Source organism: Callospermophilus lateralis, chromosome 18 (assembly GCF_048772815.1).
Source record: "Callospermophilus lateralis isolate mCalLat2 chromosome 18, mCalLat2.hap1, whole genome shotgun sequence".
Lineage (NCBI taxonomy): Eukaryota > Metazoa > Chordata > Mammalia > Rodentia > Sciuridae > Callospermophilus > Callospermophilus lateralis.
Window position 1 is genome coordinate 65,857,303 of NC_135322.1, and position 16,333 is coordinate 65,873,635.

Here is a 16,333-nt window from a genome sequence, read left to right on the forward strand (position 1 = left end):
GACCTCAGGCTTGCCCAGAGCCCCATGTGGCCAGCCACCTGACACGCGGGGGCCCAGTAACCCTGGCACAGAAGATTACCTGTCACGGGAGAGACAGGGATGTGTTGGGGTCTCTGGACCGGGGCTGGAGCTCTGGAAGGAGTGGGGGCCACAGTGTTGAGCGGGCTTTGGTGAGCGAGCTCCTTGGTCTCCACAGGCTGAGTGTGAACTGCTGGCAGCCTTCACCTGCAGGTGCTCAGCAGGCAGCAGATCTAGGAGGGACCTCGGGGGAGGTCGGGGGACTCAGAGGAATAGGGAAGTCACTAAAGAAGAGGCTCAGAGTCCCCAGGCAGGCAGTGTGGATGAGACGGGAGAAGCTGGACCCCAGCTGCAGAGTCCTGGGACCATCTGTGGGGCTGGGGCCTGAACATGGCTGGGGCCGCGGAGAGTTTTGGGGGAGAGGCAGGGCAGAGCTTAAGGGGAAAGGATCAGAGACAGCCAGCGTAAGGCTGTGCTGTGCTGCAAGGAGGCTGGGGAGGCTTGCTGCAGGCCCGGTGCTGATGTGCGCAGTGTGGGGCGGGGGCATCTCTCAAGTGGCAGACGGTCCTCACGCTCCAGGCCCACGGGCACCAGGGCGGTGGGGACCCAATACGGTGCTCATCCAGACTCAAAGTCCTGTCCATCAGACTGCGAGAAGGCCTGTGCAGGCCAGGGCCAGGAGGCTGCAGGAGCTGAGGGCGAGGACCACAGGACCTGGCTGGAGCTGCTCAAGGCATAGACGTCCAAGGCCCAGAGGGACCCCCAGGGTGGGTGGCTCATCACGAAGGTCCAGGAGTGCTCAGGATCGTCGACGTTCTCTGCTGCTAAGGTCCAGCCATGAGGCACAGTGCTGGGGCCCAGGGAGCCCACAGGAAGATGGGGTGCTAGGTGGGGGCTCACCCAGCCCTCTTCCGGCCCATGCATGTTCTGGTGAAGAAGTCGCCCACCTCACAGGCTGCCCTCAGCCCAGCGTGCTCAGGTCAGTGGGCCGCGTGACCACGTCTGCGGTAGAGGGGGTCACCTGTCTGCACTCCCCAGCAGCAGGTGGTGTCCACTGGCTCTGGGGACACCTGCGTGGGTCTTGCTCTGTCCGGCATGTTCCTTTGTCCCATCAGACTTCACAAAGCACTTCAAAGACAAGCCAGGTCTCAAGGTGGCGGAGCGAGCGCTTGGCGGAGCTCTGCTTTCTGGGTGTGCGGCCCCGCGGGCCGTGAGTCTCTCCACACACCAGGAGGGACGGGCTCCCTGAGCATGTGCGGGAGACCTGGTGCTGACTGTTGGCAGAGGCTCTCTGGGGTCTGCTCTGCGGGGTGTAGCAGGGGGAGGCCTTGCCCACACCTCTTTCCTCCCTTCTGACCCTGCTGGGAGGCCATCCCCAAGTAGGGGCTGGGGGGTTCCGGGGGGATTTTACCTGAAAATCCCACAATGAACAGGTTTCCAGGATGGATTTGGGAACCCTAGAGTCACCACCAAGCATGGGGCCAGGGGCTCTGGGCTGGCCCCAGCCCACAGCAGCAGGGTCTGAGTCAGGGTTCTCACCCTCAGGGCCAGTTTGCAGGGTGGCTGGAGTCAGCTAGTGCCCTTCTCCCTCCAGGTCCCTGAAACTCTGGGGCCAGGAGGGTCCCGCCTGGCCCCTCTGAGACCTGGGGTCCGAAGGCTTCCTGGCATCCCGTTCAGGAGCCGGCAGCTCCAGCTGCAGGAGGGAGCCGCCCACAAGGAGTCACGCAGCCTGGCCAGGGGGTGGGCCTGTGTGTTCTCATGGTGCCCCACCCCAGGCTGCTTGGGGGTGGACCCAGCAGGAGCTTTGGGCCTGGCCTGGCCTCTCACCCACTGGAGCCCACCACAATTCCCCCCGCCCCCCCCCAACCTCAGAATGTGGAGCCACTGGAGGGAAGCCCAGCCTCCAGCTCAGCCTGAGCCGCAGACCCTCCCTCGATTTCGAAAGTCCTGTGGTTCTGCCAGAGGACATTCCAACCCAACATTGCTGCTGAACCTCCTGTCTCTGGGAATGGGGGGAGACCGACCCTCCCCTGCTTCTGAGGAAGGGACGGGCTCCCACCCTGGGCCAGGTCAGAGCTGGTCGATTCCCAGGTAGGTAAGAGGGTGTGTCCCAGCTCGGCAGCACAGGCCACTGGGGCCGCAGGGAAGGAGGAGGAGGCAGGGATCCGCAGAGGGTCAGAATCCCCGGGCCACCTGAGAGGACTCTGGGCTCAGCAGCAGGACACAGGAGGCCCCCGGCCTGACCTCTTCCCCACCTCCCAACTCAGTGCCCCCCGGGCCATGGGCCTGCCTAAGACAGAGGCCCCAGAGTATGGCCTGGGACCTGGAGGGACGTCCCTGACGGTCTTCTCCCGCCCCAGGACAGAGCAGGCCTTCCTGCGGCTCGCGTGTCTCCCAGAGGGGCACAACTGACTGTGAGGTGTCAGCCTCTGCGCTGGGACGGTGCCAGTTTCTCTTCTGAGGGTGGCCCTTGCTGCTGCAGAGCTCAGGAGCAGGAGAGCTGGTCTCCCGGGCTGGGTCAGGTAGCTCCGGCCACAGGGACTGAAGCTCTCGGCAGCCCCTCTCGTGGTGAGCGGGGCGCTGAGTGGGGGCCAGTGTAATGAAAGACAGAGGCTCTGCTCCTCGGGCCTGGCTAGGAAGCTTCCGCCCAGCAGGAACCACACCGCTAGTGAGTGCCACCCACGAGGGGCGCGTCTCAGAGGCTGGGGGTCCTCAGGGGACGCAGGGCAGGGCAGCAGCCCCAGGCAGGTGGGGAGTGTCTGGGTGTCTTGTCTGGAGTATGGGGGGTGGGGTGGGCCGGGAGGCCAGGCTGAGGGCCAGGACCTCATCAGAGAGGGCCAGGGGAGATTCCGAGGGGTGTGGGGCCGTGTGAGGAAGATGACCCTCCTGGGCATCCAGTAGGGGCTGTGTGGGATGACGTGGGACACAGAGGAGCCACCTACCAAGGAGAGGGCTGGATGCAAGATGGGGAGGCAGCTCCAGGACACGGAGGCCAGAGGCACTGTCCACGTAGATGCCTGAAGCCAGGCTTGGGGGCAGGGGTTGGTGTGGGCCAGGCTGCTGTGATGGAGGTCAAGGGGCCCAGGGTCCCCAGTGCAGATGTCAGCCTGGGCTGCAGCTGGAGCCACGGGGTGCTCCTGGGGGAGGGATGGAGGGAGGGGCCACCACTCCCACACTCCTTCCTGGGGGCTCCTTTGGGGGCTCCGAGGTGCTAGTGTCCACAGTGGTCAGCTGGCAGGGGGCGGTTCACACCCCTGTGCCATGTGTGAACACTGTGCCAAGCCCGGGTGCTCCTGGCCTGCGTTGGGAGGGCACTGGTGGGTGCTCCTGCGTGCACAGTCGTCTGCTGGTCCGTGTGCAGGCGCAGCGGTGGGGCAAAGGGTGTGCGTACACCTCTGTGCAAGTGCACGCCCCGCGGTGTGTCTGTGAAGGACCCTTGGGCCTCTGTGCTTCTGGGCAGTGTCACCAGGGCCCCGTGGTTGGCTGGTGACCAGGCCTGGTCCCTCTCAGCTTGGCCACTTGGAACTTGATTGGCAGGTCAAGCTTTGGGAGTATGTCCGTGGCCCAGGTCCCAGGGGTTTGGTGGCGTGCACCATGATGTACTGTCTGATCACGGTGCCAGGTGACTCCTGGCCTGCGGGGCAGCAGGGCCAGGAAGGGTCTGCTGCAGGTCTGCTCCGTGGCCTCTCTGTGGCCTGCTGGGCTCCCCAACCCTTCAGTTAGCCCTGTGCTCTGCGTTCATCTTGGATGTGGCTGGAGGCAAAGCCTGAGGCAAGGGTGGCCAAGACCGAGGCAGGGCAGAAGGCCAGGGTCTCCTGGGGCAGTCCCCACTGTGCAAACGGGCTCATCCTCCCAGGGACACGTTAAGGCCGAGCATTTATGATGGCCTCCTTCACGCTGGCCAAGGACCAGAGGAGAGGGAGAGTCCAGGGAGACCATGCAGGCAAAGGCATCTGTCTCAGGAAAGGAAAGCCATGGGGCACAGTGAGGGGCAGCCAGGGAGGAGCATGCTGGAGGCAGAGTGTGACCCCTCTGCCTCACACCAGCCCTGTGGGGTCAGGGCGCCTCACCTCACCCTCAAGAAAGCTCAGGTCGCTGGTCTGGGGAAATAGCCAGGATGTCGTTCTCTGTCCCAGAGTAGCTCATCACCAGGCGTGGTGGCCTGGCACACGCAGCCATGTCTCATCCCAGTGCCCAGCCGTGTCCGGGCCTCCAGTGAGCCTCCAATCTGGCCGTCCCAGTTGGACTCTCTGAACCAGGGCCTCCATGCCACACGGGGTGCTTTCCAGGAGTACTCTGTAGACAGCCAGGCCAAGGGCAGAAGTCATCCTGCCTGTGCCTCCAGGGGGTCCAGGCTGCGATCCCTCCCCTCCAGGGAGCCCCCCAGGCTGCACGTGGCCAGAAAACGAGAACGACTGCAGCCTGGGATTGAACCCAGGGGCGCCAGGCCCTGAAGCCTGCCTTTGAGTGCACATGTCTCCCCCGCTGCTCCCCTAAGGGTGCTCCCCAAGGGTGCTCCCCGCTGCTCCCCTAAGGGTTCTCTGCAAAGGGACCAGGCTGGCCACACCCTAGAACTCACTCCCAGGCCTCACCCAAGTGAACAGAGGACGTGGTTGGTGACCACCAAGACTATGCCTGCATGACACTGAGACCGGTGGAAGGGACAGGATGGCACAGAAGCAAGGAGGCTGGCCCGCAGGCCAGGGACGCAGGGGCTGTGGCAGGAGGGGCCTGGCAGCCTAGCCAGAGCCTGTTTGGACGTGGGGCACATGGGCTGGCTGCCAGTTGCCCTGCGCTCAGCCCAGCACCACCAGAGGAGAGAGAGGCCGAGGAGAGGGAAGCAGACGCAGCCTCAGGGACCGGGCGGGGGTCTCACATTCCTCTGGGAACGAGCAACGATGGAGCGAGGAAGCCCCGTGGGGATGTCTGCAGAGGGCTGGGTGGGGCTGGCCACCCACAGACACAGAGCAGCTCCACTCAGACATGTCAGGTCAGGGGTGGACGTGACACAGGTGGCCCAAGTGGGGGTCCAGGGACAGAGGTCAGGGGAGCACAGGACCCCATCACAGACATGTGATCCCGTGTTGGGAGAACCAGGATGCTGCTGCTTCAGCGCTGGCCCTGCCTCCTGGCCTGAGTGACCATTGCTGTGGTCAGCTCCCCGTGTGCACATCTAAGCCTGAGCTGAGCACTGCCCATACGGGGACAGCGCCACCTGATATGCTGCTGCTCCAGCCTGGACACCTGGAGAGGGAACACTGCGAACTCATGAGGGTCCAGACAGACAGGAGCAGGCCAGGGAGGGCAGAGCTGCTGCCCAGTCCAAGAGACTGCCCGAGGCTCCCCACGGAGCTCCTGAGAGGAGCTGGGAGGGAAGTGGAGGGAGCCCAGGGCATGGCAAGACAGTGCAGGGACAGAACAGGAGAGCCGAGGGCAGGCCAGCACGTGGGACCAGGGCCACGGTGGTGCCAGAGCCCGCGCAGCAGAGGGCCAGGAGAATCCCGACAGCGCCCCTGACTGCGGGGAAGCTGCGTGCACGCTGACAGGTGAAAAGCAAAGTCAATCAGCGGCGTCACCGTCACCGAGGCCTTGCAGGATGTGGGGACCAGGGAGCTCCAGGCTGCGGGAAAGGGCAGCTGGCCGCGGCTGGCTGGGCCACAGACGGCTCCAGTGAGACAGACTTTGGAACCTCTGAGGGGAAAGTGGTTTACAGCCCTGAACTGCACGTCCGGCCAAACCCCTGGTGGGGCCGAGGCCCAGTGGACAGGCAGGTGCTCAGAGTCTGCTCACCCGTGAGGCCTCTCAGGCCAAGGAAGGCGCGAGCGGAAGTTCAGGGGAATCTGCAGAGTCCAGGCTGGGCAGGCCAGGAGGGCAGGCTGGGGACTGAGTCCAGCACTGTGAGGGCGGACGACGAACAGCAGGGGTGCAAGGGGCACAGTCGGACTGCAGGAGGGACCGCCCCTGGAAGAGGCGTGGCTCCTAACTCCCACCCAGAAGTGACGCCCCCAGTTCAGAGCTGCAGGAGGGAGGCTGGGCCAGGTCTGGTCAGGCTGGGAAAGGAGGTGAGGTCATTGGTTCTGTGGCCAGTGGCAACGTGCAGAGCTGGTGGCGAGGATGGTGCCCGGTGAGGCCACTGTCCAGAGCTGCAGAGGTGACCAGGGAACAGCAGCCCAGGGCACGTCCCACCGAGGGACCGCAGGGGTCTTGTCAGAAGTCCTGCTTTTCCTCGGGGCTGTTAATAAAGGATCATAGAGGAAGGGCCACGAGGTAGAAAGGTCTCAACTCAAGCACAACTGAGCGTGAACAGGGAGAGTGGAGCCCAGGAAGGGACACCGAGGAGAGGGAGCGGACACTCCGCGCGGCCTCATGGCCCAAAAGTGCTTTTCAGCAGCAAGCGGGGATTCCCAAGGTCTGAGTTTCTAGAGTCCAGAGGGGCCGCGTCCTGGCAGGAAAGGAGTTGTTACCCCTGTCCCCTGGAGTCAGGGGACAGCTGGCCAGAGCCGTCACTCTCCCTGTCTCCCTGGGCGTTGTCACTTTCCATGTCCTTCAGAGGGTGGGGACATTGACCAGGGAACAGCAGCCCAGGGCACGCCCCACCGAGGGACCGCAGGGGTCTTGTCAGAAGCAGTGGGGACACGGCAGGTACCACCACAGACGCAGACGTCTCCACGCGGGTACTACTGCGGCCATCTCCACGGGTGGGCACCCTTGTGTGTAAGGGAAGTCCCCTGGGGCCAATGTCCGTGTCCTTCAGAAGGGAATTCCAGGGCGTGGGCAGGTGTAAAAGGGCCGTGGGGGCTTCAGGAGCAGAGAGAAAGCCCGGGGGAAGAGCCGGGCAGGAAGCCCTGCTGCCGGGCGGAGGCTCAGCCACCGAGAGCCAGAGGAGGCGCAGCGTCGCTGGGGACATCGCCCCAGAAAGAACAGGGAGACAGAAACCAGAACAAGACCCTCAGAGAAAACAAGGCAGGCAAGCAGCCTGCACCCAGGGACACAGTGACACTGAAGGAAGGGCAGAGGATGAGGTGGGGGTGCCGTGTGGGAAGGGTGCGGGGCCATGGGAAGGAGCACTGGCCCCAGGGGGAGGCTGCTGGGCAGCCTCAGGAGCAGGAGCCTGTGCACACAGGGACGGTGAGTGAGGGGTCCCTACACACCAGGCTGAACCACCCCAGGCTCCTAAAGCAAAGCCCAACCAGTCGGGCAGTGGCCACGCCTGTCATCCCGGCCACCTGGGAGGCCAAGGCAGGAGGCTCACAAGTTCCAGGCCAGCCTGGGCAGCTTAGCAGGAAGGTGTCCACATACAGATCAGAGTGCCCAGGCCTGGCTCAGTGGTGGAGCCCTCTCCTAGTGCACCCTGTGCCACAAAGCTCTGAAACACAAGGACAGGAGCACAGGTTGGAAACTGCAAAAGGTATCAGACGGGATGATCTTGAGAGAGAGGCGCCTGTGGCCAAGTCCGACCTGTGGTGGCTAGGGCTCAAGCCCCGCCCACGAAGCTGCCTCAAAACGTTAGACCCACCTCGTCACCAGCCACAGGACACTTTCACAGGCTGTTGGGGGGAGGATGCCCTGCCTGTCCAAGAGAGGGCAGGGAGGCCAAGCCAAGTGGACATTAGACTCTGGAATGAGGGGTGCGCTGTTGGGTGCTGGTGCCCATGAGGGCCAGGCTCACCATCCTCCAGCCATGTGGAATCCAGTTTCCGCCTGAGAGGACTTAGGTGCCTGGTCTTGCGGTGGGACTAGGTTTTTTCCACTTTTTTCTTTTTGGTGTGATACTGGGCACTCTACCACTGAGCTGCACCTCAACCCTTCTTATTTTTTTAAAATCTTTATTTTTTTTAGTTGTAGTTGGACACGATACCTTTATTTGATTGTATGTGGTGCTGGGGATCCAACCCAGGGCCCCACGCTTGCCAGGCGAGCGCACTGCCACTGAGCCACAACGCCAGCCCTTCCCCTTCTTATTTTTTATTGTGAGGCGGGATCTTGTTAAGTTGCCCAGGTTGGCCTCCAACTTGTAATCCTCCTGCCTCAGCCTCCCCAGGAGCTGAGATTACAGACGTGTGCCACCATGTCCAGCAGGATGGGGGTCTTTTCTGTCCGGGGTCCTGGTAAGCACCCAGGATGTCCTGGCCAAGGAACAGAGGGGCTGGGGCCATAAGCACTGAAAACCCCTGGGGTCGCCAGGAGTATGGGGCAGATGGAGGGATGAGAGGGCCACAGGAGGGGCTGACAGCCGCCCCCGGCCCAGCGCCCCCAGCAGCTGTTTGAAGTACGTGAGCAGGAGGGAAGCAGGCTCAGAGACCAGGGCACCTACCCGGTGACAGAGCGACTCGGGCAGAGCCAGGGCTGAGTGTGGCCTCCCCCTTCAGAGGCAGGAGGAGGGGGAGGAGTGGCCCTGGGGCGGGGGGGACAGGCCACCAGAGGACCTGGCCCTCATCTGTCAGGGCCTTGACGTCTGTGGCTCGGGCAGGTCTGATGCCACCCGGGGCAGAGGAGCCAGCAGGCCCCAGTGGGCTAGCGTCGCTGTGCTTGTCCGAGTTCCTTCTAGGCTGACCCCTCCTCAGCCTGGACGGCAGGGCCAGCCCTCGGTCTCCAAGCATCCATTCTGCCCCCTCAAAGGGTAGGCGCTGGTTACTCATTGAACCCACGGCTGTAAAGGTGAGCCCAGGGCCATAACCACCCATAACCACCCGGGGCAAAGGCCTCTGCGCTCCTCCTGGCAGGTGGAGGCGGCTGTCCTCGGTCGGCACAGGTCGGCCAGGACAGACACCAAGGCGACCTGGAAGCAGATCCCCGGGGCCTTGCGATGTGGACCAGCTGGTGGCTCTGGCCCCTGGTGGCCATCTGTGCTGCAGACTCATTCCGGAACGAGGCGGAGAGGATCATGCGGGACCTGCCTCTTGTCGATGGGTGAGTGGCCGCCGGCCTCAGCAAGGCTCACACGCAATGGGAGCCCCGGTTTCTCCGTAGCGTGGCCCTTGCCCTTCACTGGTCTGGACTTCGTGGAGGCGGAGGCAGTGGCCAGACCCAGCTCCTGGCGCTCCTATGGCTCAGAGCTGGTGATACGGAGCCCTGCAGCCTGACTCCATCTCTGTGTCCAGGTAACGAGGTCCTGCCTGGGCCTCAGATTCCCTGAAAGCTGCAGGTAAGGGTGGAGTCCAGCCACTCCACGGACGTTTGTCTGGCTCTTCCCCCAAGCACTGCCAGACCCCGATGCCCCCCTCACAGCCTCATGGAACACAGGGTGCCCCTCTGCTGACCTCCCTGCTGCCCTCCAGCCCCAGAGGCTGCTGAGAGCCTCTCCCCTGCCTCCAAGGATGAGGCCCCTCTGGCTGTCCCTTTACCCCACGCTGGGTCACCAGGGACACCGCTAATGAACATGCCCCCCCGACCCCAGGGCCCTGAGGCCCCCGTGCCCGGGTCCTGTGCCGTCATCACCTTCCTGGGTGCTGCGGCCACGCTTCCCACTGTCCCTGTCGGCAGGGTCACGGGGGCCCAGACACCTCCTACCTGGCTCCAGGGAGAGAGGCCACTCAGGAAAGGAGGGCAGGCTGCCATGGGCCAGTGGCGTCCCTTCCCCACATTCCCTCCTGCCCTCTGGCCCAGCTTGTCTGGGTCTCCTGCCAGTGCAGAGGACCAGGTCCCCAGGTCTCTGGTATATGGAAGGAAGTGACCAGGCCCTCCTGGGCACGCCAGGCGGGGGGAGGGCTGCAGAGGACTCCACGGTGGGGAACGGGAGCCAGGGAACGTTTCCCCCTTCTAGGGGGCACAGGGCAGCTGGGCCTGAGTTCAGGTGGGGGCTGTCCAGAGCCCACATGAGGATAAGGTGGCCTCGAGAGGGACAGAATGCCAGGGAGCTGGGCTTGGGGGTCTGGGGTGGTCCAGAGAGGGAGGGAGCCAGGACCAGTCTCAGGAGAATCAAACCACTAGTCCTGGATCAGTCCACATTAGCTGCACTGACCACTGGGAGACCCAAACCAGTGGTCCCCACAGCAGAGGAGTCCAGGGGGGTCCTGCCCTGGCACCCCTGTGCAGGACTCAGGATGGCCGCCATGCCCACAGCTGCCTCTGGGGCAAGCAAACTGCCATCTGCCAAGGATAGTTTCTGGGATCCGTCACAGGACAGAACTCAGCCACAGGGCCACACCCAGCTGCCAGAGTCGGGACGTCTCTGTTCCAGTTGGCCATGTGCCTGCCAACATGGTGGGCATTGTTCCCAGGAAAAAGAGGAAGCCCTCCTCCCCTGCTGGGCCGTCTTTCTGGTGGGACCCCACCCAGGCCCCTAAATAAGGAGAGTATATCAACTGCCTGGAACTGCAGTTTGAGCAGCCATAGGCAGAAGGCCGGGCCCTGTCCTCCCCTGGGGGGTCCCCTCCTGCAGAGTGGGCAGAGCCTGAGGCCATGGGGGAGTGGGGGCAGCCTTCCTCAGCAGGCTGTGTTGCCCTTTCCTGCTGGGAGAGCCGGGGCTGTGCCCCACCCGCCCACTTCTCCTCTGGACCAGTGTGTCCTGGTCGCCCAGCAGGAGCTCAGCCCCAGTCCCATCTGCCCAGTCCCTTCCACGTTCATAGAGTCCTGGGGAGGGGCTTTCATCTGCGGCCCAGGGCGGCTCATTCCCAGGAGTGCCCTTGGGTGGGCAGCATGGAGGGGCACCACATTCTGAGACCCGGAGGTGTGGCTGCGGCTGACCGAGCCTTGAGGAGGGTTAGTGATCCCCAAGATCACGTGGCCTGTGAGCCGGTGAGCATCTCGGTGTGTGTAGTGGTGTCCACACGCGGACTGCTCTCCTCAGAGTGTCCACACGCCGACATGAATGGTCACTCACTTGCCCCAGGCTTCACTCTGAAGATGACACCAAAACATTCCCATGTGGCTGTCCAGCAAGCTGAGGCACGGAGGGGAGGGAGCTGGAAGCTGACAGGGGCCAGTCCTGGGGGAGGGGGGAAGTGGAGCTGAAGCCCTGGCCACAAGTCCCATGTCCCAGACAACAGCAGCAAGGTCTGGGGCTCCAGAGTGTCTCCTTAGCTGTCTTGTGCCGATGACCTGGACAAGTGCCAGTCCCAACTCAAGGGACTCCAGGCTACTCCCAGCCTCTGCTGGGGCCCAGGGTCTAGGACTCAGCCCTGGGGCTGCTGGGCAACCAGAGGAGGGCCCTGGCAGAGCTCCCTCAGCTGTCCTCCCCCAAGGCTCTAGCCCCGCAGCTCCCGGGAGCATCTTGGGGGACCTCAGTCCTTGGGAGGCACAGGCACAGGACTCTTCCCTAGGGATAGAGTCAGCAGAAGGGCCCTGTGCCCCCCAAATCCTGCACCTGATGCTGTGCTCCCTGGAAGAATGGGACCAGTTGCACCCCACACCCCAACTTCCTCCTGAAAGGGTGGTTCAATCTTCAGATTGAAAATGGTCAGCCTTATCCAGGTGGCCCCACGGGCACCCACCCCCAGAGACTGGGAGGCGGAGGATGGCTGTTCTCTCCTCCTGGAGGGGGGCACTGCCCAGCTACTCCCTGGCTAGGGGTGGGCCCAGCTGGGTACTCACCTGAGTGCAGGTATGTTAGCCCCTCCATGGCTCCAGCCCTGCGTCTGGGAAGCAGGAAGGAGAGAGTGGACAGCTGTAGCCAAGGAATCAGAAGCCCCACCTTCAAGTGGCCACTCTGACTCCTGGACCCCTTCCTGGCTCCCCAGGCACAATGACCTGCCCTGGCAGCTGCTGAATCTGTTCAACAACCAGCTGCTGGACAAGAGGGCCAACCTGACCACACTGGCTGACACCCACACCAACATCCCCAAGCTGAAGGCTGGCTTTGTGGGGGGCCAGGTACGCACCCCCACTGGCCCCATGTGGCAGCCCCCATCCCCTGGGGCCTGGCTGAGGCATGGCCTTGCCGGTGGTGGTGTGGCCTCCGGGTCCAGTGGGCCACGGGCTCTTGCAGCGTCCAGGAGGGATGGGGGACCAGATGCCTGAGGCCTGGTGCCACCAGCTCCTGCCCCCTGTCCCTCTAGTTCTGGTCTGCGTATCTACCTTGTGAGACTCAGAACAAGGATGTGGTGAAGAGGACGCTGGAGCAGATGGATGTCATTCACCGAATGTGCCAGATGTACCCCGAAGACTTCATGTGTGTCACCAGTAGTGAAGGTGGGCCCTGGCCTGGCCTGAGCCTCCAGCTAGGCTTGGTGGTGGAGGGGCAGGGGCAGGAGCAGGAGGTGTGGTGCTGCTCAGGTGCAAGCACAGTGCCCCTCCACCCTGGCTCTCCTCAGGCATCCGGCAGGCCTTCAGGGAGGGGAAGGTGGCCAGCCTGATCGGTGTGGAGGGCGGCCACTCCATCGACAGCAGCCTGGGTGTCCTGCGGGCATTCTACCACCTGGGGATGCGATACATGACCCTCACTCACAACTGCAACACACCCTGGTAAGGGTCCCCACTGTGGTGGCCACTAAGGTCAGGAGGTAGGATCAACCCACCTCCACCACCAATGGTCTCCCTCACCTCCTGTGAGTCCCAGGCCTAGCCTCGTCTGCCAGGCAGGTGTGGCAGGCCCGGACCCCTACCTCGCTCCTAAGACACCTGCTCTTTCTCCAGGGCTGACAACTGGATGGTGGATGAAGGAGTTGACAAGGCTCAGAGCCAAGGGCTGTCGGACTTCGGGCAGGTGAGGGGTGGGGGAAGTGCCACAGTTCCCTGGGAGAAGGCAGGACAGGTGCCTGACCCTCAGGACCTTGGTCTCCTGGTCCATAAAATGCAGCCAGCTTACCCAGGGCTGGACTCATGGAGTCCACTGGCCTTCAGAATGCTGATCCGAGGCCCCGACTTCCAGCCGCTGAAGGTCAAGTGACACCAGACTCAACTCCCAGGCCTTGGCCTTGGGTGCAGGGAATGGCCCCACCCTGTGCTTGGCTTTGGGTGCTGGGAGTGGCCCTGCCCTGTCCTTGGCTTTGGATGCTGGGAGTGGCCCGCCCTGTTCTTGGCCTTGGGTGCTGGAAATGGCCCAGCCCTGTCTCCCACAGCAAGTCGTGAAGGAGATGAACCGCCTGGGCATCATGATTGACCTGGCTCATGTGTCAGTGGCCACCATGAAGGCTGCTCTGAAGCTGTCCAAGGCACCAGTCATCTTCAGCCACTCCTCGGCCTACAGCCTGTGTAGGCATGGCCGGAACGTGCCGGACGATGTGCTCCAGATGGTGGTGAGGGGCTGGGGTGTGGTGGGAGTCCCAGCCTGTCTCCCAGCGGGTCCTCCCCAACTCAGCCTCCCCTCTCCTCGGGCAGAAGGAGACGGGCAGCCTGGTGATGGTGAACTTCTACAACTACTTCGTCTCCTGCTCTGAGGGTGCCAGCCTGTCCCAAGTGGCTGGTAGGTGGGGGTGTGAACCTCCCTGGGGGATGCTCAGGGCAGGGCCTGGCTCAGGGCCCAACACTTGCCCTTCCCACCAACAGACCACCTGGACCACATAAAGAAAGTGGCAGGAGCTGGAGCCGTGGGCTTCGGTGGGGACTATGATGGTGTTACCAGGTAAGGGCTGTGACCTCATCCTGTGATCACAGTCCCATCAGTGGGTCCCCAGGAGGCTCAGGAGGGAAAGCATGTCCCGGGTGCAGCAGCATCCAGTTCTCTTGGCCTGGACACAGGCTCCCGGTGGGGCTGGAGGACGTTTCTAAGTACCCAGACCTGATTGCGGAGCTGCTCAGGAGGCAGTGGACAGAGGAAGAGGTCAGGGGTGCACTGGCTAACAACCTGCTGAGAGTCTTCGAGGAAGTGGAGAAGGTGAGGACAGGGTGGCTACCTATGTCCTTCCCGCCCCCTCCTGTCTGCCCCTGCCAGGCAGGCTGCCCAGCCCATCTGTCCCCAGGTGAGCAACCACAGCGAAACTCCAGAGGAGATGCCCATCCCACCGGACCAGCTGGGCGGCTCCTGTAGGACTCAGTATGGCTACTCAGAAGCCCCCAGCCTCCACCACCAGCCAGGGGTCCTGCTGGCATTCCTGGTACCTCTGCTCTTCAGCCTGCAACCCCTGTGACTCTCTAGGCCTCCAGGATCGAGGGAGACAGGCTGGTCTAAGAGCACAAGGCCCGACCTCTGCTGTGCAAGCAGCTGGGATTGCTGGGGGGGCACAGCCCAGGACAGCACACAGCAGACTCAATAAAAGCCACAGCCCCCTGAGAACCAAGGTGTGTGTTGCTGTCAGACCCTAGGCCCTGGAGGGGCTGCTCCTGAGCACATGGAGCACAGATCTGTGAGAACGGACCTGAGTCCTGGTGGACACGGGCCAGAGGGAGCCCAGGACCTCTGAAAAAGGGCTATGCAAACATTGTTTATGGTCTTTTAAAAATACAGTCCAGCTGGGCCAGTGATACATGCTGTCATCTCAACGACTTGGGAGGCTGAGGCAGGAGGATCACAAGTTCTGGGCCAGCCTCAGCAACGTAGCAAGACCCTGTCTCAAAACAAAAACTAAAAAAGGCTGGGGATGTAGCTAAGTGATTGAGCACCCCGAGTTCAACCTCCAGTACCAAACAAGCAAACAAAAGACCGCGGTGGTCCAGGAGGCTCCATGACTGCCTCCCCACATGGCCTCTGTGAACACATCTAGTCTGACACTCACGCACACGCGTATGCTTGTGCAGACATACCTGCCACCCACCCACCGCCAGCAGGTGTGGTACTGCAGCCCTGAGAGGAGGCCCAGGAACTTGCCTTTGTAAGTAATTCCCTTGGCTCAGCCTCTTTGGATAGGTGGGACCGTGGGGTCTGAGCAGAGGGGCTCCAGGGCCCTGCAAGGTCATCCTGCATTTTGAACAGCAGACCTGCCAGGACAGAGGAGGTCTCAGCTGACCTGCCCAGCACTGACCTCTTTATCAGGCAGACAGGCTCAGAGCCTTCCCATGAGGCCACTGGGGTGTGCCAAGGTGATGAATCTCAGGAGGAACAGCACAGGGCAAGACCCAGGCATACCACCGCAGCACCTGCTGGCCAGAGCTGCAGGCCGCTCCCCCTGGGCCCACTGGCAGACCTCTGCCCGCACCCCAGGCCCCACCCAGCCCACAGGGTGCTCATTCCTTTCCATCTGACTTCCCTGGGAGAAGACCAGGCAGAGGGTGACCAAAGCCCTGGGGGCTGAGTGCAGGGTCATCCCATCGATCGGGTCTGGAGTCCCCCACATGCCACATGCCACAGTGGGGGGCAAGCAGGCCCGTGCCTGGGGATGGAGCCACTGGCACAGAGTGCAGCTCAGTCGCCTCTTTGCCTTGACGGCACATCCAGCGGAGCAGTGGTCTACAGGGATCCAGGCATTCTGAAGGGCATTTGCTGATTACTTAATGTTAAAGGGGAAAACAGTCCAGCAGGGGTTCTGTCCAGAGTTCTGCAGAGGCATGACCCTCACTTGGCTAGCTGGGAAGTGCTTTCTCACAAGCAAGGCAGCAAGCCTGAGCGGAGGCCACACTGCCACCCTTACGACTCAGGCTGAGGCAGGAGGATCCAGGCTTCGGGCCAGTCACAGCAACTCAGCGGGACCCCCCCTCAAGATAAAACTAAAGGGCTGGGGTTGTGGCTCAGTGGTAGAGTGGTTGTCTCACACGTGTGAGGCACTGGGTTTGATCCTCAGCACCACATAAAAATAAAAAGTAAAAAAGATATTGTCCATCTACAACTAGAAAAATATTAAAAAATAAAAAAACAAAGCTAAAGAGGCTGGGGATGTGGCTTAGTGGCAGAGCACCACTGGGCTCATCCTGTGCTGCAGAAAAAGAACTGCTGCCATGCTGGCTCCACAGAGACCTAACCCACATTAGGGTCTCACCACAGCACCCAGAGGAACACACCTGCCTGCCCTCCAGGCACTTCTGATCTGGAGAGCGCTTCCTGTTCACCACCTTACTTTTTGGTCATCCCTCATCCTAATGATGTGGTGTGAGCTGAGACAGGAACAGGGCAGTGGGTGCAGAGGGCTTACCCAGTGTGCAGAGCGAATCGGTCTCACCTCACTGCAGAAATCCCCCCTGCCTTGGGCCTCCTATTCAGTCATAGGGCCCTACGAGCATCTGGCAGGACTATACAGTGTTCTAACTAGTGACCACACCCCAGTCAGCCTGCCTTCAGGCAGCCTGACCTCCATATACCTTGTGCTTGTGCAGGGACCACCACATGCGCTTGCACGCCCTTTGGCTACAGGGCTAGATGGTAGTGCAGCTGGGCGGGGCTCCACATAGGGACCTGATTCCAGGGCGCCCCCTTGTAGCCAACCCCTGCTTTTGGAGGTTCATCTCAGCCAGCACAAGCCACAGCTGCCTGGCTGCACCAGGCTCGCCCCAGCACACTGTCTCTGTG

General features: G+C 62.4%; 1 protein-coding gene and 1 long non-coding RNA gene across 5 annotated transcripts; one reads left to right on the top strand and one right to left on the bottom strand.

Moving 5' to 3' along the window:
* The first annotated feature begins 1,821 nt into the window (after positions 1-1,821).
* Positions 1,822-14,170, top strand: Dpep1 (dipeptidase 1). Of its 4 annotated transcripts, XM_076839647.1 has the most exons (12): positions 1,822-2,109; positions 8,567-8,638; positions 8,742-8,928; positions 11,697-11,829; positions 12,015-12,147; positions 12,270-12,420; positions 12,592-12,661; positions 13,017-13,193; positions 13,276-13,360; positions 13,444-13,519; positions 13,636-13,771; positions 13,857-14,170. In XM_076839647.1, exons 3-12 carry the CDS (start codon positions 8,825-8,827, stop codon positions 14,022-14,024), a joined length of 1,233 nt encoding a protein of 410 aa, XP_076695762.1. In that variant the 5' UTR covers positions 1,822-2,109; positions 8,567-8,638; positions 8,742-8,824; the 3' UTR covers positions 14,025-14,170. The 4 variants fall into 4 exon arrangements, with proteins under 4 accessions (XP_076695762.1, XP_076695760.1, XP_076695761.1 ...); XM_076839645.1 differs by lacking the exon at positions 8,567-8,638; XM_076839646.1 differs by lacking the exons at positions 1,822-2,109; positions 8,567-8,638 and adding an exon at positions 2,162-2,686.
* LOC143384525 (uncharacterized) lies at positions 7,783-12,926 on the bottom strand. The gene is made up of 3 exons (XR_013089353.1): positions 12,764-12,926; positions 11,551-11,594; positions 7,783-10,945 (listed from the first exon to the last, which is right to left on the bottom strand). It is a non-coding gene; the product is annotated as an uncharacterized LOC143384525 (long non-coding RNA).
* Positions 14,171-16,333: the final 2,163 nt, after the last annotated feature.